At 38.1% G+C, this 25898-nt stretch overlaps 1 protein-coding gene across 8 annotated transcripts in view; it reads left to right on the top strand.

The window, feature by feature from the left end:
• CEP70 (centrosomal protein 70) overlaps positions 1 to 25898 on the top strand; it is an 86300-nt gene that overhangs the window by 45078 nt on the left and 15324 nt on the right. For all 8 annotated transcript variants that reach the window (XM_030328611.1, XM_030328616.1, XM_030328617.1 and 5 more), the window contains 5 exons: positions 5831 to 5887; positions 16129 to 16216; positions 16304 to 16392; positions 17451 to 17525; positions 23925 to 24030. In XM_030328611.1, the coding sequence (XP_030184471.1) occupies positions 5831 to 5887; positions 16129 to 16216; positions 16304 to 16392; positions 17451 to 17525; positions 23925 to 24030 (415 nt within the window). The remainder of the gene's footprint in view (positions 1 to 5830; positions 5888 to 16128; positions 16217 to 16303; positions 16393 to 17450; positions 17526 to 23924; positions 24031 to 25898) is intronic.

Below are 25898 nucleotides of genomic sequence, written 5' to 3'. Positions count from 1 at the left end.
CCAGGCGCCCCTTAATTCTCACTTTTTAGCGTAAGAAGTTGATGCTGTTATGATTTCCAGTGATAAGCAGTAAGATTTTTTGTTTGTGGCTATCTCTCTTCTTTCTAAAGTTGTTAACTCAAGTATTTTAATAATAAAATTATTCTGTCTTCAGCCAGTGGGAACTTTTTCCTGCTGGTATTATATCCTTTCGACCCAACCGCATTAATCTTTGTTAAATTTCTTACTTTTAGGCAGAAGGCACATTCTGTACTTTATTATTATTATCATTATTATTATTTAATTAATTTTTTTTTTTTGCCTCAGAGCGCTTTTGTGAAGTGGACTCAGATATTTGTTAAAGCTAACACTAAACATTTAGAATTGACTAAATTAAAATTAAAATTAATTAATTAGACATTTCTTTGAGTTAGGAATGGTTTTTAGAGACCACAGTCTGGATGTTGGGGTTGCTTGTCATGCTTATAATGTTTATTATGTTGTCACTGATTTTAGGACTTTTTAGTGAAGAGTGCAGGGAATTATATATATATTTCTGGGGAGAAAACAAATCATTAATTTTTTTTTCCATCTAAAGTTAACATTACAGGATTGAAAGTCTGATTCTACATTTGTAACTTTCTTTTATGCTAGAAATCCTTTTTTCTAACAATAATATAATACTTATTCATTTGCTTTATTGTGTAATATATGAAAATGGTTTCAAAATAATACCAGAATTACTGCTAACAATAAGCCTACTTATGAAATTTAAATTTCTTTGCAATTATCTTAGACACCAGTAATCTACTAGGATGCAGTCAAATACAGTGTTGTAAAATACCTTGAAATATTTCTTTGTGTGTGTGTCACCAGATTAATATACAGTTAGGTTTATTTAAATGTGTTTTCAATTTTTAGGGATTGCTTTTTTATATTTGATTTACTTTTGAATATGTAAGACATCCAATATGATTCCAAAGTCAAAACTAATTATTCGTATTCAGAAAGTTGTGTTTTCATTTCTGTCCCCTTGACCCTATTCCTTACTTCCCCTATGGGTAATTTTAAATGTTTAGTGTTATTTTTAGCAAATACAAGCAGTATCATTATTATGTTCATTTTTCCCTACCTTTTTAAAGTTTATTTTTTAAAGTGAGAGAGTGCAAGCAGGGGAGGGGCAGAGAGAAAGAGGGATAGAGAATCCTAAGCAGGCTCCATGCTGTCAGCGTGGAGCCTGATGTGGGGCTCGATTTCATGAACTGTGAGATCATGACTGAGCCAAAATAGAGTTGAACGCTTAACCAGCTGAGCCACCCAGACACCCCCATATTTCATCTTTTTGTATGAAAGGTAGCACCATGTTTTTTTTTCATTTAATAGGATAAATGAATTAAATTTTAACTAGTCTTATGTATTTACATAATAGAATTATATTTCTCTTTTACTATAAAAATGAGTTCTCATATAAATTAAAAATGAGTTAAGACTAGATTATTTTGATAATTATTTAAGAGCTAATACATATATATAATTTTCATCCTTTTGAAGGAATAAAAAGGACAAAAATTTAAAAATTAAAATTAAGATACCATAAATATATAGAGATAGGTGTAAATAAATTTTATTTTATTACTTAAAAAAGTTTTTAATGTTTATTTAAAATTTTTTTTTTGAATGTTTATTTCTTTTTTAGAGAGACAGAGACAGAATGCGAGTGGGTTAGGGGCAGAGAGAGTGGGAGACACAGAATCCAAAGCAGCCTCCAGGTTCTGAGCTGTCAGCCTCAGACCCGGGGCTTGAACTCATGAGCTGTGAGATCATGACCTGAGCCGAAGTCGGACGCTCAACTGACTGAGCCACCCAGGCACCCCTTTAATGTTTATTTTTGCGAGAGAGTGCAGAGGAGGACAGAGAGAGAGAAAATCACAGAATATCCATAGCAGGCTTCAGGCTCTGAGCTGTCAGCAGAGAGCCCGATGTGGGGTTTGAACCCATGGACCGTGAGATCATGACCTGAGCCCAAGTCTGACACTTAACTGACTGAGCCACCCAGATGCCCTACTTTTTTTTTTTTCTTTAAGTTTATTTCTTTTGAGAGAGAGAGAGCACACGCACATGAATGGGGAAGGGGCAGAGAAAGAGGGAGAGAGAGACTGCCAAGCAGACTCTTTGCTGTCAGCATGGAGCCAGATGGAGGACCTGATGTCATGAACTATGAGATCACAACCTGAGCCAAAATCAAGAGTTGGATGCTTAACAACTGAGCAAACAAGGCACCTCAATATTTTATTTTATTTTATTTTATTTTATTTTATTTTATTTTATTTTACTTATTTAATTTTAGAGAGAGAGCATGAATGGGAGAGAAAGCGAGAGAGAGAGAGAGAGAGAGAGAGAGAGAGAGAATATCTTAAGCAGGCTCATGGTGCCCAATGTGGGGCTCAGTCCTATGACCCTGGGATCACAACCTGAGCCAAAATCAAGAGTCAGATGCTCAACTGACTGAGCCACCAAGGCTCTCCTAGGTGTGAATAAATTTAAAAAAGAGAGAAGCAAAGAAAGAAAAATAGGGGTAAGAAAGAAAAATAGGGGTAAGGAAGAACTAAAAGAAGGAAAGGGAGATGATTATAGTGGGAGAAAGAGGCATATAAGAGAGGAATGAAGGAGGAAGGGGAATGAAGACAAGAACAGAAACCAGCCAATTTGAGTGAGTAAGAGGGCAAGAGAAAGAGAAGTATTGGGAGAATTTATGTGCCATCCGAAGTCAAGCTAATTCAGGTGTGAATTTGATGACCTGAAAATTCTCTATTGGATTTTTAATAAAGCTAATTTTCAGTTTGAGGTACAGAGCTTAAAAAATTGTGAATTAACCCTATTAGTAATACATGAGTTGGAACCACTATGGCTGTTTTTAAAAGTTACAAAGGCATTGGGCAAAACAATATAGAACATACACAGATGAGTAGAAACATGTTTCCTGCCACTATGGACTTGATAATCTAGCTGGGTAGGTAGAAACAGAAAATAGAAGGCAGATTGTGGTCTGTGCTGTAATGGTGGGGCAAATAGGATACCAAGTGGGCATGATAGAAGAAGAGGTTAGTTTCCTTTGAGGAAGATGGGGATGACCAAAAAGGCTTCATGAAGGAGGTAACTTATAAACTTGATTATTAGGAGCTATAGAATTGTAATAGGTAGAGATGAAGGAAAGGTATTTTAGTTAGAGAATCATGGTGGCAGGAAAACGGAATATATTTGAAAATAGCAAGTAGTCCAAGAGGTCTGGAGCATAGAGTGCACAAAATGATGATGGTAAGTGTCTTAAGAGACAATATGGAAGGGTGTGCTGGAACTTTGTGAAGAACTCAAACTCCAGGCTGAAGAGTTTGGGTTCTGCTTACTATATAGCAGGAACCACCCCCCTAACCCCCCCTTAGGATTTCTGATCAAAGAAATTAAACCCAGAGACAAAAAGACAAGTTACTAATCAGCTGTAGTAGTCTAGGTTGGAGATTGCAAAGGCCTGCATTAGAGCCAAAAGAAAGGAGAACTATGGCAAAGATGGACAGGAATTGTCCAGACTAACTGGCCACAGATACTGAAAGAAGGAGAGGATTCAAAAATAGCCCAATTTCAAGCTAGGTTTGGGGAAGAGGGATGGAAGATGATGAATTCATGTATGGACATGTGCGTAGGTACCTTCCATCAGCCATGTAGAGATACTTGGCCTGCAATTAGAAGGGCCGAACTCCAGAGACCTTCCAGATATCAGATAGAGGAAGAAAGAAGAGGGAAAAGAGGAGTTAGCTTTGGGGGTCAGGGTAACTAAGGAAAAAAAAGTATTTCAGGAAAGAGAGGTGATAAGAAGTGTTATATGCTGCCTAATCATTTTATGTGTTTGCCTTCTCACTGTCTTGCTCAGAATTCTCAGTTTGACACACAGTAAGTCTTCCTGAAAAGTTTATTGAAGGTATCTGGTAACAATCAGAATGAGTGAACTTTCCTATGAAGAAAAAGAGGGATGGAGTGGTGGCATAAGGGAGAAGTAGGGGGTGAGGGGGTTTGTGAAGGATATAAAAGAAATTAAAGCATTTTTGCAGGGTAATAGGAAAGCTCGTATGTGTTGAGACGGAAAAAGATTGAAGAGCAAGAATAACCCAGAAAGTTGTATAGTAAAAGCACAATTGGTTGAATAAGCTCTGAAAAAAAGAGATGAGTAATTTTCTTCAGATGGAAAAAAAGTATGAATTCTTGCTTTAAAAAGAATAATGTGGGGCTCCTGGGTGGCTCAGTCGGTTAAGCGGCCGACTTTGGCGCAGGTCATGATCTCGCGGTCTGTGAGTTCGAGCCCCGCGTCGGGCTCTGTGCTGACAGCTCAGTGCGTGGAGCCTGTTTCAGAGTCTGTGTCTCCCTCTCTCTGACCCTCCCCCGTTCATGCTCTGTCTCTCTCTGTCTCAAAAATAAATAAACTTTAAAAAAAAAATTAAAAAAAAAAGAATGTGAAAAGTGTTATTTTTTAAGGGTTTTTAAAAATTACAAATGCAGCACGTTTATAAAAATTCAAACCGTATAAAAGTGTGTAAAGTAAAATACTATGTATCTGCTTACCCCTCCTAATTCCCACATTCCAGAGATAATCACTTGTAATACTTTAGTTTGTGTCCTTCCTAGGGTTTAACAACAGGAGTGCCATTGGCATTTTGCAGAGGTTGGTTCATTGTGTAGTAGGGCTGTCAGTTCATTGATGAACTTTTTTTTAAATCACCGAATTTTTTTTTTAATTTTTTTTTTTCCAACGTTTATTTATTTTTTGGGGCACAGAGAGAGACAGAGCATGAACGGGGGAGGGGCAGAGAGAGAGGGAGACACAGAATCGGAAACAGGCTCCAGGCTCTGAGCCATCAGCCCAGAGCCCGACGCGGGGCTCGAACTCACGGACCGCGAGATCGTGACCTGGCTGAAGTCGGACGCTTAACCGACTGCGCCACCCAGGCGCCCCCATTGATGAACTTTTAAGATCCTTCCCTCTCCCCAACTAGTTAGTGTGACAACTAGAACCATCCCCTAGGTTATGGTATTATCCCCCACTTAAGAACCCATAGAGTTGGGCACCTGGGTAGCTCAGTTGGTTAAGCAACTGACTCTTAATTTCAGCTCAGGTCATGAGATCAAGCCCTGAATCAGGTTCTATGCTGTGCCTGCTTGGGATTCTCTCTCTCCCTCTCCCAGTGCCCCTTCCCGATATGTACTCTCAAAAAAAAAAAAAACAACAACAACCCACAGAGTTCTTATTCAAGATAAAGACAACGTCACTTAAAATTATTTCTTTAAAACAAATAGAGTAATACTCTACATTTGGCTATGCAACGTTACTTTTGTTCCTTATCAATTTTTATTAGGACATACAAATTTACATCATTTCTTCTGTGCTTCATTGTTTTCTATAGAGCAGATGTGTCATTATTTAACTTTTCCTTATTGAAGAACAGTTAGATTATTTCTGGGTTTTTACTTTTGTAAATAATGGTGCATTGGATAGCTTTGTTCATTTTGAGTTCCAAGCTTAAGCAAATATTTCTGTGGGAGCAGTTGCTAAAGGTAGAACTGCTAGGACAAGGAAAATATTCATTTAATATGTTGAGATATGAAGTTTGTGGTTATTTTAAAACCTATACTTTGAAATTAATATAAAATATATGGCTTAATATAATGCTTCGGGTAAAAAAATCACATTTTTAAACAAACTTGCTGGTACATTTATCATTGTAATTTGAACTTATATAGAGACAATAGTAGTAAATGCTCCAATACCAAATTTTGAAAATTAAGTCTATCTTCTGTTTTCTAGGTTGCTTTGCCTAATTGATTATTATGAATCTAAAATTAGAAAACTTCATAAACAAAGGTAAGACTAATCATGTATTACAGTTTTTTTATTAAAAATTTTTTTCTAATGTTTATTTATTTTGGAGAGAGAGAGAAACAAAGCACAAATGGGAGGGACAGAGAAAGAGGGACACACAGAATCTGAAGCAGGCTCCGGGTTCTAAGCTGTCAGCACAGAGCCCAACGTGGGGCTCAAATCAGTGAACCATGGGACTATAACCTGAGTCAAAGTTGGTCTCTCAACCAACTGAACCACGCAGGTGCCCCGTATTACAGTGTTTAAAGTTATTACCTAGTCATGAATCACACCAAAATTTTTTATAATCTCATGAAATTTTAAATATATTTTGGAAATCTTCCTAATATAACTATGATTTCCTTTTTTTATAAAGATCTTGAAGACTGCATTTGACTTTTTATGTTAAAATTTATTGCATTTATTTTAAGATATGTGTATTTAACAGCCACCAAAATATTGGTCACAGAAGAAACAGTATTTAGTTTGTTGAAGTATTATAATTTGTTCTATGTCATCTAGCCACTGGACACTTACTGAGTGTATCCACAGGGTACATAAGATTTGACTAGCTGCCTAACAAAGTCCAAACTAATTAGTATACAGACTTAAAGGAGATAAAGGTAAAAGGTCATAGTGAAAAATCAAACATAGAGAGTAAAACACACTTATCAGCTCTGATTTAAAAAATAAGGGTAAAGATAAAGATAATGATCTTCGACTAACGTAAAATAACTGAGGGTTATCTAAGGCCCTTGTTTCATTGTTCATAGATGGAATAATTCTTTTAACAAATATTTGAGCACCTACCTTGTGCCATATTGTTTTAGCTACTTGATATACTTTAAAAAACATGCAGATAAATTATCTACTCCATTCTTACATTCTTGCCCCGAGAATAATGACTCCAGAAACACTTCAGGACCAATGGCAGAGCTGTGCTGGTTGCTGATTCCTTCTAGCACCTTGGGCAGTGCAAAAAAAATAAAAGCGGGGGAGGGGGGGGACAGGATGGAGAGAAAAAAGAAGGAAGGAAAAACAAGAACAACTAATGATAGAGCAATTCCTAGTTTCATTCTTTTCAGAAAGTAGCATTATATCAAGTAACTTCAGAGACTTCCCTATTTCCAAGTGAGAGTGTGTCTTTTAGATGGTGTTAGATTCTACAGAGATGGGATGATTTGGATATGGTTCTTACCTTGTAAGATTTTACAATCTAGTAAGGGAGATAAAATGTAAACACATTAATAATTAAAAATAATAAGAGATTAAAAAACACTAATACATATAATGTAATAATAAAGTAATCACTAAAGTAAAACAGACAGTAATATAGGAATTTAAAACAAGAACAATATAGTTTTGGATAGAGTGACTAGGGAAGTCTTTACAAAGCAGATGAGGGTTGTATTTGAGCTTAAAAGTAAAATTTGGGAAAGCAGAAAGGCAAAAAAGGTAGTCATTTTAGACTGCTTGGATGCTATGGGCAAAAGTGCATAGGTATAAGAGTGTAGGCTTTTTTTTTTTTTTTTTTTTTAATGTCACTGTGATTAAGCCAATTTGGCTGGAGTTCAAGGGATTTGTAGTAACCTATAGAGAGTAGTCTTTCACATACAGTCCCAAGTAACCTAAAGATGAATGAGAAGGCATCATTTGCCTTGGAAAGAAGGAAGATACTTTTTCCTTTAATACAGAAAAACTGGGTTTTTCAGGTTTATTCAGGGTTCTCAAGAGAAATAGAACCAATAGGATATATACTGATGTAAATAGAAAGATTTATTTTAAAGGAATTGGTTCATGTGACCCATCTTGGATCATGAACCCATATACAAAAGACCCACAGGTAATATCATCCTCAGTGGGGAAAACCTTAGAGCTTTCCCCCTGAGGTCAGGAACACCACAGGTATGTCCACTCTCACCACTGTTATTTAACATAATGTTGGAAGTCCTAGCCTCACCAATCAGACAAAAGAAAAGGCATCCAAATTGGCAAGAAGGACATCAAACTTTCACTCTTTGCAGACCACATGATACTCTATGTGGAAAACCCAAAAGGCTCCACAAAAAAACTGCTAGAACTGATCCATGAATTCAGCAAAGTTTCAGGATATAAAATCAATGTACAGAAAATGGTTGCATTTCTGTACACCAATAATGAAGCAGCAGAAAGAGAAATCAAGGAACTGATCCCATTTACAGTTGCACCAAAACCATAAAATGCCTAGGAATAAACCTAACCAAAGAGGTGAAAAATCTATATACTGAATACTATAGAAAGCTTACGAAAGCTACTGAAGAAGACACAGAGAAATGGAAAAACATTCTATGCTCCTGGATAGGAAGAACAAATATTACTATAATGTCGAGACTACCCAAAGCAATCTACACATTCAGTGCAATCTCTATCAAAGTAGCACCAGCATTCTTCACAGAGCTAGAACAAACAATCCTAAAATTTGTGTGGAACCACAAAAGACCCTGAATAGCCAAAGTAATGTTGATGAAGAAAACCAAAGCTGAAGACATCACAATTCCAGACCTCAAGCTGTATTACAAAGCTGTAATCATCAAGACAGTATGGTACTGGTACAAAAACAGACACATAGATCAATAGAACAGAATAAAGAACCCGAGAATGGACCCACAAACATATGGCCAACTAATTTTTGACAAAGCAGAAAAGAAAATCCAATAGAGGGGTGCCTGGGTGACTCACTTGGTTAAGTGTCTGACTTTGGCTTAGGTCATGATCTCACAGTTAATGGTTTGAGCCCCATGTTGGGCTTGGTGCAGACAGCTCAGAGCCTGGAGCCTGCTTCAGATTCTCTGACTCCCTCTCTCTCTGCCCCTCCCCTGCTCACACTCTGTCTCTCTCTCAAAAATAAATAAACATTAAAAAAATACATGCAATAGAAAAAAGACTCTTTAGCAAATGTGTTGGGAAAGCTGGACAGCGACATAGAATGAACCTGGACTGCTTACACCATACACAAAAATAAACTTAAAATGGATGAAAGACCTAACTGTAAGACAGGAAGCCATCAAAATTTTAGAGAAAACAGGTAGGCAACAACCACTTTGACCTCGGCCCGCAACAACTTCTTACTTGACATGTCTCCAGAGGCAAGGGAAACAAAAGCAAAAGTGAAATATTGGCATCTCTTGAAGATAAAAACCTTCTGCACAGCAAAGGAAACCATCAGCAAAACTAAAAGGTAACCGATGGAATGGGAGAAGATATTTGCAAATGACATATTGGATAAAGGGTTAGTATCAAAAATCTATAGAAATCTACCAAACTCAACACCCAAAAACCAAATAATCCAGTGAAGAAATAGATACTTTTCCAAAGAAGACACCCAAATGGCTAAGAGACACATGAAAAGATGCTCAATATCACTCATCATCAGGGAAATAAAAATCAAAACCACAATGAGATACCACCTCACACTTATCAGAATGGGTAAAATTAACAACTCGGGCAATGGCAGATGTTGACCAGGATGTGGAGAAAGAGGAACCTTTTTGCACTGCTGGTGGGAATGCCATTCTGGAAAACAGTATGGAGGTTCCTCAAAAAATTAAAAAAAGAACTACCCTACAACCCAGCAATTGGACTACTAGGTATTTATCCAAAGGATACAAAACTGTCTATTCAAAGGGGCATGTGCACCCAATGTTTCTATTTATAGCAGCATTATCGACAGTAGCCAAAATATGGAAAGAGCCCAGATGTCCATCAACTGATGAATGGATAAAGATGTGTTGTGTACACACACACACACACACACACACACACACACACTCTTTCTCTCTCTGGAATATTACTCAGTGATGAAAAAGAATGAAATCTTGCCATTTGCAACAATATGGATGGAACTAGAATGTATTATGCTAGGTAAAAATAAGTCACTCAGAGAAAGACAAATATATGATTTCACTTATGTGGAATTTAAGAAACAGATGAACATAGGGGAAGGGAAGCAAAAATAAGATAAAAATGGAGAGAGAGACAAACCATAAGAGACTCTTAAATAGAACAAACAGGGTTGCTGGTAAGGTGTTAGGTGGGGGATGGGCTACATGGGTGATTGGTGTTAAGGAGGGCACTTGTTAAGTGATGAGCACTAGATACTGTATGTAAGTGGTGAATCACTAAATTCTATTCCTGAAATCATTATTATAGTATGCTAACTTGGAATTAAATTTAAAAATAATAACTAAAGGAATTGGTTCATGTGCTTTTGAGGCAGGCCTGCAGGCTGCAGATTCAGGAAAGAATTCCTTCTTGTGGGTCTCAGTCTTTGTTCTTAAGGCATTTAATTGCATGAGGCCCTCCCACATTATCAGCGGTTCTCCTTTACTTAAAGTCTGTTGATTTATAAATGTTCATCACATCTAAAAATACCTCACAGCATTATCTAGACTGGTGTTGGACTAAACAGCTGGGCACCAAGGCCTAGCCAACTTGACACTAAAATGTACAGTCATAGTATGTAAGAGTAAAGGGAAGGAAGGTGAAGATTTTAATGGCTGGAGAGGTTGCAAACTTAAGCTTACACAATCAAGAAAATAATGAAATTGAGGGAAGCAGGTTAGGTGAGGACTGTGGCAAATTGGACAGCTATGTACCATCTTTCTAAAGGGGGCCATTACTACATACTGTAGCCATTTGATACCTTTTAAGAATGTGAGCTCAGTGTGGCTAGATTTGCCTAGAAGTGTTTTGAGAAAAATTACAAGGTTATATTTATAAATAAGATTTTATTTAAAAAAAATTTTAGGGGTGCCTGGGTGGCTCAGTCGGTTAAGCGGCCGACTTCGGCTCAGGTCATGATCTTGCGGTCCGTGAGTTCGAGCCCCGCGTCAGGCTCTGTGCTGACAGCTCAGAGCCCGGAGCCTGTTTCAGATTCTGTGTGTCCCTCTCTCTGACCCTACCCCGTTCATGCTCTGTCTCTCTCTGTCTCAAAAATAAATAAACGTTAAAAAAAAAATTAAAAAAAATTTTTTTAATGTTTATTTTTGCGTGCCTGAGAGAGAGTGTGAGTGGGGAAAGGGCAGAGAGAGAGGGAGACACAGAATCCGAAACAGGCTCCAGGCTCTAGGCTCTGAACTGTCAATACAGAGCCTGGTACAGGGCTCGAATCCATGGACCATAAGATCATGACCCGAGCCAAAGTCGGATGCTTAACCGACTGAGCCACTCAGGCGCCCCATAAATAAGATTTTTTATATTCACAATTAACTCAATGACTTAAAAAAATATTATATGTCTACAGAGTACAAACTGATGGTTGCCAGAGGGAAGGGGAATGGACGGGTGGCCAGAATGGGTGAAGGGGAGTGGAAGATAAACGCTTCCAGTAGTGGAATGAATAAGTCATGTGAAAAATAGGGAAAGCATAGGAAATGTAGTCAGTGGTACTGTAAAAAGCTATGTTGACGGATGGTAGGTACACTTGTGAGGAAAGGAACATGGAAGTTGAATCACTATCATTGTGACACATTATGTATCAACCACTCATAAAAAATTAAAACACAAAAACATTGTCCAAATAAAACACTGTCCAAATAAAAACAAAATATTGTCCAAACGGAATATCGCTTCCAACCCTTGAGCTATGTCTTTAGTAAATTCTTTTTTAAAATGTTTTTTTAATTTTTATTATTATTTTTTAAGACAGAGACAGAGCATGAGTGGGGATGGGGCAGAGAGAGAGGGAGATACAGAATTGGAAGCAGGCTCCAGGCTCTGAGCTGTCAGCACAGAGCGCGATGCGGGGCTCAAACTCACGAACTGTGAGATCATGACCTGAGCCAAAGTCGGACGCTTAAACGACTGAGCCACCCGGGCGCCCCTGTCTTTAGTAAATTATAATCTAGATTCAGGCATTTGCAAACTTTTCTGTAACGCGCCAGACAGTAAACAATATAGGCATTTTGGGCTGTATAGTGTTTCACAGCTATTCAACTCTGCTGTTGTAGCACAAAGCCAGCTGCAAATTACATGCAAATGAATTGGCATGGCTGTGTTATGTAAACCTTTAATTCGAAAATCCACAGCCTGCATGTACCCCACAGGCAGCCATTTGCTGACTGCTGACTGGATAGATGATAGAGTTTGGGATCTTTAGTAAGAGTAGAGAAGATTTAGCATAGCTATCATTTGAAATCTGCCACGTGGAATATGGTATAAGAAGTTGCCTCTGAAGTTGTGCAAACTGGGGTTGTCTGACTAAAAATGATAAAAGGATTGAGGCCGTTGTGGGGAGGAGTGTTGAATTTGGTTGTCATGAATTTTCAGTAAAAATGCAGGGTTGAGGAATGAGAAGCTTGGGGGAAAGGAATTACTTTTTCACTTAGCAATCCTGTCATCACAGGCCTAGCTGAAGTGAGATAGTTTGGCCTATACAAACGTTGCTCAGGCCAGATATTTGGATTGGAATGTCTCTCATTAAGGGAGAAGGAGAAAGGAAGAAAATAGGAGCTACATTATAAACAATCTTCTTATAGATGAAAAAATTAGAAGTCATTTAAACTTGGCAGTGATGAGTCTCCAGAGAAGAGGGTTTTTCAGGGTTCATTGACTTCATGAACTCCAATAGTCTCCTTTCTGGGTGCCTGGATGGCTGAGTTATTAAGCATCTGAGTTCAGCTCAGGTCATGATCTCACAGTTGTTGAGTTCAAGCCCTGTTCAGGTGAACACCAGCCCCGGGTGAGCCCTGCCTCTCTCCCTCTCTCCCTCTCTCCCTCTCCCTCTCTCCCTCTCTCCCTCTCTCCCTCTCTCCCTCTCTCCTTGTCTGTCTCTTTCTTTCTCTCTCCCCCCTCCTCCTCTTACTTCCCTCTTCCGTCTCCCACTTATACCCTATCTCTCTCTCTCTCTCTCTCTCAAAAAAAAAAAAAAAGACTCTTTTCCTCTGCCTCTCTCCCCCACTCAGACTCTCTCTCTCTCTAAAATTAAAAAACAACAGTCTTTCTTAGAGTGAGTACTCACTTGCTAGTGAGGTTGTAGCAACTTCAAGGTGGATTTGGTATCTATAAATAGGGTATTATTATCACCTGAAGGAGCAGGAGTATTGTAAAAGAAGGGTATACTTGACAAGTATGTTATTACTGAAGAAAAGAAGATGAAAGAACAGAGGGGAGAAAAAGAGGGAAGAGAGACTACAATTTGGAGGCCTACATGGGCTAAACAGGAAGCACAGGGGAAGGAGGTAGGTACCTATAGAGCTAGGGGAGTAAGACCAAGGGGAGAAGACAGGTGGGGCGGGGCCTCTTGCAGAGGCAAAAGCCCCTGCTTAACACCTGTGTATTAAGGGCAGTGTTGCTCAGAGTTTTTCTCATTATGAGAGACAGCAGTTGCTGTTGGGATACCACACTGGGGTACACCCAGAGCTGCAGTCAGAAGCGCCTGGCTCAAGAACTCTGACCACCCCAAGCCTTACCCGGTTGTCCTGAGGCCTGAAGGGGATGAGTATCTCACCACATCTATACTCCTTCTGCACAGTACACCTATGACACACTGTGGGGGGGCTCTAGTTCAGGGCACAGGTGTGCAAAGACTTCCAGAGGGACTATGAAGGGAGTTTCTGAATACTATGGACTGTTACTTTCTGTCTCCATACACGAGCAAACTTGAAGCGACGATCAAGGCAGCAGAAATGTAAATGTAAGAGTTAACCAGCTGGGGGGTGCATGGGTGGCTCAGTTGGTTAAGCGTCCGACTTCGGCTCAGGTCATGATCTCACTGTCCGTGAGTTCGAGCCCCGCATCGGGCTCTGTGCTGACAGCTTGGAGCCTGGAGCCTGCTGCAGATTCTGTGTCTCCCTCTCTCTCTAACCCTCCCCTGTTCATGCTCTGTCTCTCTCTGTCCCAAAAATAAACATTAAAAAAAAAAAAAAGTTAACCAGTTGGAAGTCTTAGAAAACTGTAAATACACTATAATCTCTGAAAAAGAGGAAAAGTACATTTTAAAATGATAGGTGTTCAGCTATATAACTTTACTTTTCTTTGCCCAGTGTTAGTAATTCAGTATAGATTACATGACCTAAATTGCTAGTTATTTGTTAGTATTTCCCTAACTTGGTGGTTACAATTAAAGAGCCAAAGAAGGTAGCATAGGAATAAAATATACTAGGCTCAGATTTTCTTTTGGGATGTCAGAGACATTTGAAAAACTACCCCAGGGAAAATGGTTCTATAGTGAATTAGTAGTTACGAGAAGCCCCCTTGTTTAATTCCATCTTTCTCATTAGATAGAAATTTTATTTTATTTTTTTATTTAAAATTTTATTGAGATATACACCATTATCATACACCATAAAATTTACTCATTTAAATTGTAAAATTCAAAGGTTTTTCATATTTTCACAGTACAGCATCTTAGTATTCACAGTACATATCCTACTATATTCACATTTGTCAACCCTCATCACAATCTAAATTTTAGAGCATTTTATTAACTCCAGAAGAAACCTTCTGACCACTAGCAGTCACTCCCAATTTTTACCAAAGCCCCCAGCCCTTGATAACTGCTAATCTACTTTTTGTCTCTATAGATTTTCATATTCTGAACATTACATGTAAATGGAACGTACTATGTCATCTTTTATGACTGACTTCCTTCATTTAACAAAATGATTTAAAGATTTATCATGTTATAGCATGTATCAGTTATTTCATTCCTTATTGCTGAATATTTCATTGCATGGATGCATCGTATTTTATTTATCATCAGGTGATGGGCATTTGGGTTGTACTCACTTTTTTTTTTTTTAACGTTTATTTTTGAGACAGACACAGATTATGAACAGAGAGAGAGGGAGACACAGAATCTGAAACAGGCTTCAGGCTCTGAGCTGTCAGCACAGAGCCTGATGCGGGGCTCGAACTCAGGGACCATGAGATTGTGACCTGAGCCGAAGTCGGATGCTTAACCGACTGAGCCACCCAGGTGTCCCTCCCCCCTAACTTTTTAAAAATTTACATCCAAATTAGTTAGCATATAATGCAACAATGATTTCAGGAGTAGATTCCTTAATGCCCTTTACCCATTTAGCACATCCTCCCTCTCACACGCCGTCCAGTAACCCTCTTTTTGTTCTCCACATTTATGAGTCTGTTATGCTTTGTCCCCCTCCCTGTTTTTATATTATTTTTGTTTCCCTTCCTTTATGTTCATCTGTTTTGTCTCTTAAAGTCCTCATGTGAGTGAAGTCATGATTTTTGTCTTTCTCTGACTAATTTCACTTAGCATAATCCCCTCCAGTTCCATCCACGTAGTTGCAAATGGCAAGATTTCATTCTTTTTGATTGTCGAGTAATACTCCATTGTATATATATATATATATATATATATATATACACCACATTTTCTTTATCCAGTCATCCATCGATGGACATTTGGGCTCTTTCCATACTTTGGCTGTTGTTGATAGTGCTGCTATAAACATGGGGGTGCATGTGTCCCTTCAAAACAGCATACCTGTATCCCTTGGATAAATGCCTAGTAGCGCAATTGCTGGGTCATAGGGTAGTTCTATTTTTAGTTTTTTGAGGAACCTCCACACTGTTTTCCAGAGTGACTGCACCAGCTTGCATTCCCAATTAGATAGAAATTTTTAAAAATGGTCTTGGATAATGGAAGCAAGGGACTTTGCGGTTCACTTCTTATTTCCTGGAAATGAGTGCTTTCATATTTTTTATTTTACTTTTAACACCAGTCCTGTGAGGTAGATGTCACAGATACTTCTCTGACAGAAGACAGATTCTGAGATTGGTGTACTCAAATAGCACTGGGTTAATGGTATCAAGACTTGAATTGCGACTGATAAATCTGTTGTCATGTCCACTCTGCATTTGCATTTTTTTTTGTATAGGTTTTTTGGTGACCTAAAAGTAGTAGAAGAAAAAACAGTATGCTTTGTTTTTTTATTCATTCAAAAAGTGTTTTTTCCACCACCTCTTATGCCCCATATTCTTCTAGGCAGTGAGACACAATGGTGAACTAAACAAAGTTCTGGTCCACATGGATTTTAGATTCTAATTAAGGTGATAGTGAACAGATATGTACTATAATACTGGGTAGTGTGTTCTAATATTCTCTCTGAGAACAAGTAGGAAATTTGGCTTAAATTTTAATTGATATAGGTTATCAAGACTTTACTGATTTTTGTTAGCTATATTTTTTCTATTGAAGATAGATTTTTCATAAGAAGTACACACGATCTGTCTTTTCACAGGGTATATAAGGAAGATGAAAGTCTGTCAGAAGAAGAGAAAGACTACAGAAGTTTCGATGCCTCACTGACTTATAAAGGCCTTCTAATGGTAGGGGGACTACATGAGTAATAAGTGCTTTTTTATGAAGTAAAATAATCTGGAAAGTTAACTATTTTTCTATGAAATGTGTTGAAGTCATTACAGAATCAACTCAAGGAATCAAAATCCAAGATTGATGCGCTTCTAAGTGAAAAGCTGAATCTCCAAAAAGATTTGGAAACCAGGTGAGAGAAACTTAAATCATTTTTACTTAACTTTTGGAAAGTAAATACATCCTGGAATTTGGGGTGTTAAATGTATCTTTGTAGCTCCTTTACTTTAAAACTAATCCTGGAAACCATGTTTTCACTCATTTTAGTTATATCTCATATGGCAGAAGGAACGAGAACACATAGGTGGGCAAATGAAGTGAGAGTATAGGAGCCCACACTGAAGAAGATAAAAGTGGGTAGGAACACAGAGTAGATTCAGATTGATATAAACGAGTTTCCCATTCCCAAATTACTTTGGAATGTCTTATGATCTCATTTCATCCCTGTGTTGTAAAAGAAGAGAACTAAAAAATGTAAATGGCGTACAAGACCTATTTCTATGTAGCTTGTTACCACAAGAGGATGATGCTCTGCGTGTTGACTGTGAATAATAAGAAATGAACATTGTCAGGATTTTTTTCATTTAACAAGAGTTTGTTGAATACTTCTTGTAAGTTAGACACTGTCCTAAGCTCTGGTGTCATGACCAAAATAAATAACTTGTTCTCATAAAGATTATACTTAAATGGAGAGGGAACTGATACCTACAGTTAAAACCATTTAGGTAAAGTTTAAAAAACCTACCACATAATAATATATAAATTTGTGCAGTAAAAATTTTAAACCATGCATGGAAATAATGAACAGTGGATTTGGGGTAGTGGTTACCTCACAAAGGCCACACATGGAACCTTAAATATATGTATAATGTTTTAGTTAAAAGAGGATTTGAATCAAATCTGTTAATATTTAACTTTGGTAAAGCCAAATAGTGGGTATGCCATTGTTTGTTTTACTATTCTCTCTTTTTGTCTGTACATTTGAAATATTTCACTATAAGAACAAATAATTAACAACAATAAAAAATGGGTAACAAGTTTTGAACAGAGAATACACAGAAGAAATTCGGTGCAATATTTTAAGAATTTTAATAAGCATATTTGTGACAAGTAACATGGTGTATCTTATTAAATACCTTTGTAGTTTTACTCATTAAATTAAATGCATTCAATGTGACTTACTTTCTACAGGCCCACACAGCATGAATTAAGACTTTATAAACAACAGGTGAAGAAACTGGAGAAAGCCCTTAAGAAAAACATCAGGTAATTATATTTTACCAAAGTTGCAGATTCATTATGGTTTTGTATTTTATTATTTTTGTTACCTATAAGTTTACATCATGGTTACCTCATAGTGGCCTAAGCTTGAAATTACCAGACTGATGGGGGAAAATGGCAGAGAAGGATATTTTTGAGTGGTGGCTGGCTGACTCAGTTGTCAGAGCATGTTTCTTGTTCCCAGGGTTGTGAGTTGAAGCCCCATGTTGGGCATGGAACCTACTTTAAAAAAAAAAGTTATTTTCTTACTAAGGTGTATTTTCTCAAAAGGATATTTCTGGTTCCACAGTTTAAAAACAGTTGCTACTGTGTTGTATTTGACTGTATACTTATGCTAAATAAGAACAAAAAAAGGCATTTGCCTGATATAACAAGGGCAAAGATTTTACCCAGAAAATTGTCTTTGAAAGTCATAGAGGAATTGCAAGGGAATCACTGAAATTAGAGATGACAAGCCTCCAATTTTTGTTGGTGCTAGTCATGGCCTGAATAATAAATAGACTCATCATACTTTAAAAGTAGTAGGAAGAATGCAGTGAGCCATTCACATCCATCACTTAATGGTACTTTTCTTGACTTTGAATTTTTTTTTTTTCAACGTTTATTTATTTTTGGGACAGAGAGAGACAGAGCATGAACGGGGGAGGGGCAGAGAGAGAGGGAGACACAGAATCGGAAACAGGCTCCAGGCTCTGAGCCATCAGCCCAGAGCCTGACGCGGGGCTCGAACTCACAGACCGCGAGATCGTGACCTGGCTGAAGTCGGACGCTTAACCGACTGCGCCACCCAGGCGCCCCTTTTCTTGACTTTGAAAAGCAGAGCAGAGCTTCAAACTGCCTCAGAGCAGTTTGAAAAACTTGGCCCTCAAATAGTAGTAGTGTTTTCTGAAGATTATCTAAGTGTATTCTTTCATTCAAAGGAATGGAACTTGAGGAGGTAGTGTGGGGAGCATTGGGGGGAAATATTTTGAAAACTGTGTGAGTTAATATATCCATTAGATGTATTAAATCAATTGTATTAACATAAGTTGATTCAGTTTTCAGTGACAGCTGTGTTTCTTCCTTCGGCAACACATGCCACAGAGAAAGGCAAATATTTTGGACATCTAGGAATTGACATAGTAGTTACATTAAGATAGTACAGAAGGAAAACAAAAAAAGAAAAGCAAAGTGGAAGGTTTGGAAAGGCTTCAGCCAATAGTTCAATTAATGTTTTTCCCTTCCTACTATTGCTTAATATTTTGGGTACCTTTAGTACTTCCTACTATGTACTTGGTATTCTGGTTACTGGAATTGCAGTGGTAAGTCAAATAGAAAGGGTCTCTGCCCTCATGGAGATTACCTGGAAGGAGAAGGATGATGAAAAAAAATAAAACCAATTTGATACAGTGTAAGTACTGAATGTGAAATAGTATGAGTTGCTGTTGTGTGTGTTTGGACAAGAGGTGGTAGTGACAAGGTCACAGGAAGCAGTAGTGGCGGAAATGAGAAGTGTTTGGAATATTGGAAGTAGAACAAGACTTGGTGATGGATTGGATATAGGCAGCTGAGGGGGAAAAAAATCAAGACTCCTCAGTTACAGGCTTGAATAGTTTTGGGCCAACAACTAGTTGTTAGTGTCTCAGTGAGATAGGGAAACTGGTTGAGAAGCAACTTGGAAAAGGAGGATGTAGGGAGGTAAAAAGAGGAGAAGGTGTCGATAGATGTTATAGTGAATATATCAAAGTCTTCATAAGGAAATGAAGGCCTGAAGAAACAGTTTAAGCTGAGCATTTTTTTTTAAACTAATGTTTGATAAAGTGGAAAATTGTGGAAAACATAATAGGACAAAAGAGCATGAACCAAGTACACTGGGGAAAACTTGGATTCTTTCTTGGAATCCCTCTGTCTTCAGAGATGAAGATGGTCCTTTCCTCTAGGTATAGGGAGGACACCTAGTACATAAGGCTCTTATGATCTGCTTCAGGAGAGAAGTAGGAGGTCAGAGAGTCCTTCTGGCACCTGCCGTGTCTCAAATTCTTTTGGCTTAAAACATGTCCTATGTCAAAGTGGCATATTTTGGAGTGGCATATCCTGATCCCCTTCAAAGGAATTTTACTCACTTAAAGGCAAGTATATTAGTGAAGATATAAACACACTGTCATGTACTTATGTATACATAGAGATAGGTAGTCAGTTCTCACTATTCAGATTCCATATTTGTGAATTTGCCTAACCTGCTAAAATTTATCTTTAATCCCCACATGAATAGTTGTGGCACTTTCATGATCATGTATGGACATGCCCAACACACGTTTGCAGCTGTTGAACAGGTGATGGTTTTTCCTCTTGTTTCAGCTCTCATAGCTGTGCAGAAGCATTCTTTGTGTTGTTCTAGTGCCACTTTTTTTTTTTTTTATTTTTGTACTTTTTGTTGGTGATTTCCCCAAGATGGGCCACCAAGCATAGTGTTGAAGTGCTGTCTAGTGTCCCTTCTGAGTGGGAAGAAGGCTGTCATGTGGCTTACAGAGAAAATAAACGTGCTTAGTAAATTTCACTTAGGTGTGAGTTATACCACTGTTAGCCATGAGTTTGGTGTTAATGAATCAACAATAGTAAATAAGGTATCTTTAAATGTTAACACACATAAAATAAGCTTATATATTAATCAGTTGAGGAAAATGTTTCCAGATGCATGCAGGAATCTGACTCTGTATTAACCCTAGGAGCAGTGGTTCAATCTTTGTGGTGTTTGTGGTGACATTATAGAATATAACTATCATGAATAATGAGAATTGAGTGTATATATTTTTGTTGTTCATTTGAGCTCTCGTCTTTAAACTCACCTTTCGCTATTTAAAAAAAATTTTTTTTAATGTTTATTTATTTTGAGAGAGAGAGCATGAGCATGCAAGTGGGGCAGAGAGAGAGAATCTCAAGGAGACCCCATGCTGTCAGAGCCCAACACGGGGCTCAGTCTCATGAACTGTGAGATCATGACCTGAGCCGAAATCAAGAGTCAGATGCTTGATTGAACCACCCAGGAGCCTCTGACTTTTCACTATTAGCCTTTAAAATTATGATTTAGAACCAATCCCTGCTATATTTTTCTGTTGGATTTTGTAGAAATTATTTATGCTTTAGAAATTTAAATTTGTAATTTAAAAGTTAATATATATTTTTTTAATTTGGAACTTCTGTAGAATCTAGATATGAAAACAGGGAATTAGGAATGTTAGATAACTTGCCTATCACATGGGTGGTATATGGAAGAACTTGAAAAGAAATTAGATTTGTACCCAATCATTCTGACTCTTAGCCATCATCCTAATTGGAACCAACAAAACACCTGATGAAAACGTTTTTTTAAGGTAAAGCTTTTCCAATTTTCATTTTCTGCAGTGGCAGAGGTAGAATATTTTTTCAAAGAACTACAAATGTTGGGCAAATAATTAAAAATAAAATATCCTGTCAGCCTGGTGAATTCTCTCCACATATGTAGAAAAAGGAACAATTTTATTACTGAATAAACATCTAACTAGACTGTGATGTACATTATAGGCAATCTGCCAAAAAGATTACAAAGACAGAAATCTCACTCTATTATATAGCCATGCATATACAATCCATTGCATGCATGTGAATTGTCTTTATCCTAAGGAAAAATAAAGCTTTCCATATTTTTAATAAGCAGAAAGTTAACAACCTAGAGCCAGGAGCCTAGGCAGACACAGGGAGACAAGGCACCTTCCTCCCTGATGTCTAAGATTTGGTTCTAAGTCTCCCAAGAATGAAAGACATTCCTAGGATGTAAACTTGGCAAGAGCCTTATTTAAATGTTAAAAAGATTTACGTACTTCTTAAAGAGAGAAGGGATTTACAACTACAAGTTTTCCAAAGAAAATGCTAAAAGAAAAGAAGGGGAAAGTCTCTCTCCCCTTTTAGAACCTGAGAGAATTCAGTTTTTTTTTCTTTAGATTTGTAGTTGCCTTTCAGCTAATCAATCTTTAATAGCAAATGAATCTATTTAACATGGGAACACATGGACTTTTCTTATTTGAGTTAATATTACAAAGAGGTTGATTATAAAATTCGGTTGTTACGAAGTGATCAAATAGGTCTGCCAGTACAAGATAAGTAAAGGTATTACACTAATTCCATTTAATTTCAGTGGTATTTATATTTTGCTACGAGAAAACAAAATCAGAATCCTGTCACCCTGGTATTGAGCTGATGGATGTCAAGGTCATCAGAGGACAGTGAACCAAACTGAAATGCACAACCAAGTCTTTATTCACTTACTGCAATAGTATAAGCAGCCAAAAAATGTTCTATTTTTAGTGTTCCGTTCTTCTCATTGGAAAGGTACCAGGCAAGGGTCAGTGAATGACATGCTGTGCAGATGGGAGGAAACATATCACTGCCTAGGAGCCCTGCACAAAAGACTCCTGCTGTTTCATGGGCCTGGGGAAGGCCTTGGAGTGGAAAATACTGAGTCAGAGTGGAGAAAAGTATATTAGTCAGGACTCCTCCCCACAAGGAGAAGTGAAAAGTACCTCAGTCAGGGCCACCCCACTAAAGAGCTTCTGGATGGAGGCAGTAATGCAGAAATGCTGGTGAGCACGGCTGGCCAAGGGGTCACAAGGGAAGGGTGGAGTCCCGGGGTCTGAGTTCTTGACAGCAACTCCCTCCAGAGATTGCAGTGCCCAGGCTGTGCACCAAGTCTGATGTGGGAGGGCAACTTCCTCTCACAGAGCTTTCCAGACAAAGCCTTTGTAATTGTCAGTGGTTTGGGCCTGAAAGGTAACACATAGGATTTTGGCCTGGAGCTAGACTTCTCCCCTAGACAAACAGCTACCTTCAGAGTTGTAGCATTGGAGTTGATAGATTGAAGGAAACCTACCCTCTTTTCATCTTAATCATATAAAAAAATCCTAGGAATGTAGAGAAAAGGACTTAGGGAACATACAGCTCTGAGAGGTTTGTATTGGTCTCTACATGTATTTTGTATCTTTGTGACTAAGTAAGCAGGAGCTATAAAAACAAAATTGGCATTCCACTTTTCAACTGGTCCCTCATCTCCAGAATGGGAGCCATCATGAGATCATAGAAAGGCTTCAGATATGGTTAAAAGCTATAAAGTATCCGTACATAGAAGCCTATTGTACGGAGATGGCTCTAGAAAGCAGGAGACAGCACAGCATATTTTAAGCTGGAGGGGCAGTTTTCTGGGTTTCCCAAACTCCACAAAGAAACACAGCTCTTGCTTCTAGCAACATGGAATGAGTGTCCACTAAGTATTTAAAGAATCTTTTCGCTGCTCTTAGGGGTTTTGTGGCCCTTAGGTCCTGCTCACTGCTTTGGATACAATAAAACAATCCTAGCATATTTCTGAGTACAGCCTACTCTCCTACAGCATAGGTTTCTAAAACATCAATGAACTCATATGCAATTGGGAAATAAGAGAATGATTAGTAGTGTAACACGGGCATCACATTATTTATGTGAGTTTTCTTAGTTACAAGGAGCTAGAATAGCCGTAGTATTATAGCTTTCAGGAAGGGGAAAGCGTTGCTAGTACATAGGCAACTGTTCTGTCAGCCCTGTTTTAAGAAAATTTATTTTTTTTAATTTTTTTTAACATTTATTTATTTTTTGAGAGACAGAGAGAGACATAGCATGAGCTGGAGAGGGGCAGAGAAACAGGGAGTCACAGATTCCAAAGCAGGCTCCAGGCTCTGAGCTTTCAGCACAGAGCATGATGTAGGGCTTGAATGCACAGACCGTGAGATCATGACCTGAGCCAAAGTTGGTCGCTCAACCGACTGAGCCACCCAGTCGCCCCCAGTTTTTTTTTTAATGTTTATTTTTGAAGAAGGGAGAGACAGTGTGTGAGTGGGGAAGGAGCAGAGAGAGAGAGGGAGACACAGAATCGCAAGCAGGCTCCAGGCTCTGAGCTGTCAGCACAGAGCCCATCACAGGGCTCGAACTCACAGACCGCAAGATCATGACCTGAGCCGAAGTCGGATGCTCAACCGACTGAGCCACCCAGGCACCCCTTAAGAAAATTTAAAATGAGAGACTGCACCCAGGACTCCCTCCTTGACCCCCAGCATCAGACAGACTCTAGGATGGAGGCAAGTTGCACTTTCCCCCTTGCCCTCCTTGCCTGTTTTAACCTCCACTTCTTCAGCCTGGTCTCCATTTCCATCTTCGTAGTCTAGGCTCATAAAATTAAATTAAAAAAATTTATACGTGCATATGCACGCATTCACACACACACATGTATATGTAAAATGATATAAAGCTGTTGGAGGGGAGCTGAATCATTGGCTTAGTTTGTTTTCTTAATCCGGTGTCTAGGAAAGCATTTTGTATTATCTTGATTTATTTTCTCCCCTTTAGATTAAAGGATCTTCTCAGTCAGAAAAAGATGGAGGACCCAGAGAAACAAGATGAACCCAGCAAAGACAACCAGCAGCAGGCCCTAATTGACCAGAGATACTTTCAGGTACTGAACAGCTGGCAAAGAGACTGGTGTTGGTAGAGAACCTTGGTTTCGTTTTTCTTTTATTCTTTAATTTTTTTTAGTTTTTATTTACATTCCAGTTAGTTAACATACAGTAAAATATTAGTTTCAATTATATAATAGAGTGATTCAACACGTCCATACAACACTCAGTGCTCATCACAAGGGCACTCCTTAATCCCCATCACTAATTTCACCCATCCTCCCACCCACCTTCCTTCTGTTATCCATCAGTTTGTTCTCTATAGTTTTTTCCCTTAGCTCATTTGTTTTCTTTTTCTTTAATCAAAAAAAAATTTTTTTTTAAATTTTTAAGTAATCTCTTTACCCAACATGGGGTTTGAACTTTCAAGCCCAACATCAAAAGTCACATGCTCCACCACCTGAGCCAGCCAGGCGCCCTTATTTTGTTTCTTTTTTTTTTTTTTTTTTAATTTTTTTTTTTTTTTCAACGTTTATTTATTTTTGGGACAGAGAGAGACAGAGCATGAACGGGGGAGGGACAGAGAGAGAGGGAGACACAGAATCGGAAACAGGCTCCAGGCTCCGAGCCATCAGCCCAGAGCCTGACGCGGGGCTTGAACTCACGGACCGCGAGATCGTGACCTGGCTGAAGTCGGACGCTTAACCGACTGCGCCACCCAGGCGCCCCTATTTTGTTTCTTAAGTTCGACATATGACTGGAACCATATGGTATTTGTCTCTCTCTCAGAGACAAAATATTAGCATAATACTTTCTAGCTCCATCTATGTCATTGCAAATGGTAAGATTTCATCATTTTTTATGACTGTAATATTCCATTATGCATATGCACATCTTCTTTATCCATTGATCAGTCAATGGACACTTGGCTATTATAGATAATGCTATAAACATCAAGATGCATTTATCTCTTTCTCTTAGTATTTTTGTATTCTTTGGGTAAATACCTAGTAGTACAATTACTGGACCATAGGGTAGTTCTGTTTTTAACTTTTTGAGGAAATTCCATACTGTTTTCTAGAGTGGCTGCACAGTTTGACCCCCACCAACAGTGCAAGAGGGTTCCTTCTTCTCCACATCCTCGCCTACACCTGTTTCTTGTGTTGTTTGGATGCTTTTTATTTCTTTTTGTTGTCTGATTGCTGTGGCTAGGACTTCCAGTACCATGTTGAATAAAAGTGGTAAGAGTGGATATTCTTGTCTTATTCCTGTTCATAGAGGAAAAGCTCTCAGTTTTTCCCCATTTAGGATGATGTTAGCTGTGTTTTTGTTCACATATGGCTTTTACATGTTGAGTTATGTTCCCTCTAAACCTACTTTGTTGAGGGTTTTTATCATGAATGAACATTGTACTCTGTCATACGCTTTTTCTGCATCTATTGAAATGATCATATGGTTCTTATCCTTTCTTTCAATTAATGTGATGTATCATGTTGGTTGATTTGCAAATATTGAACAACGCTTGCAACCCAGGAATAAACCCCACTGAATTGTGGTGAGTGCTTTTTTTAAATGTATTGTTGGATTAGGATGCTAATATTTTATGGAGAATTTTTGCATCTGTTCATCAACAATATCGGCCTGTAGTTCTCTCTCTCTCTCTCTCTCTCTCTCTCTCTCTCTCTCTTTTGAAGTTTGTTTATTTAGAAAGAGAGTTTATTTTATTACCAACTCATTTCATTTGCTGGTTATTGGTCTGTTCAAGTTTTCTATTTCTTGCTGTTTCAGTTTTGGTAATTTATATGTTTCTAAGAATTTATTCATTTCTTCTAGGTTGTCTAATTTTTTGGCATATAGTTCATAATATTCTCTTACAATTGTTTGTGTTTCTGTGGTGTTGGTTGTTACTTCTCTCTGATTTGTGACT

Source organism: Lynx canadensis, chromosome C2, assembly GCF_007474595.2.
Source record: "Lynx canadensis isolate LIC74 chromosome C2, mLynCan4.pri.v2, whole genome shotgun sequence".
Taxonomy (NCBI): Eukaryota; Metazoa; Chordata; class Mammalia; order Carnivora; family Felidae; genus Lynx; species Lynx canadensis.
This window is presented reverse-complemented; position numbering and strand designations above follow the sequence as displayed.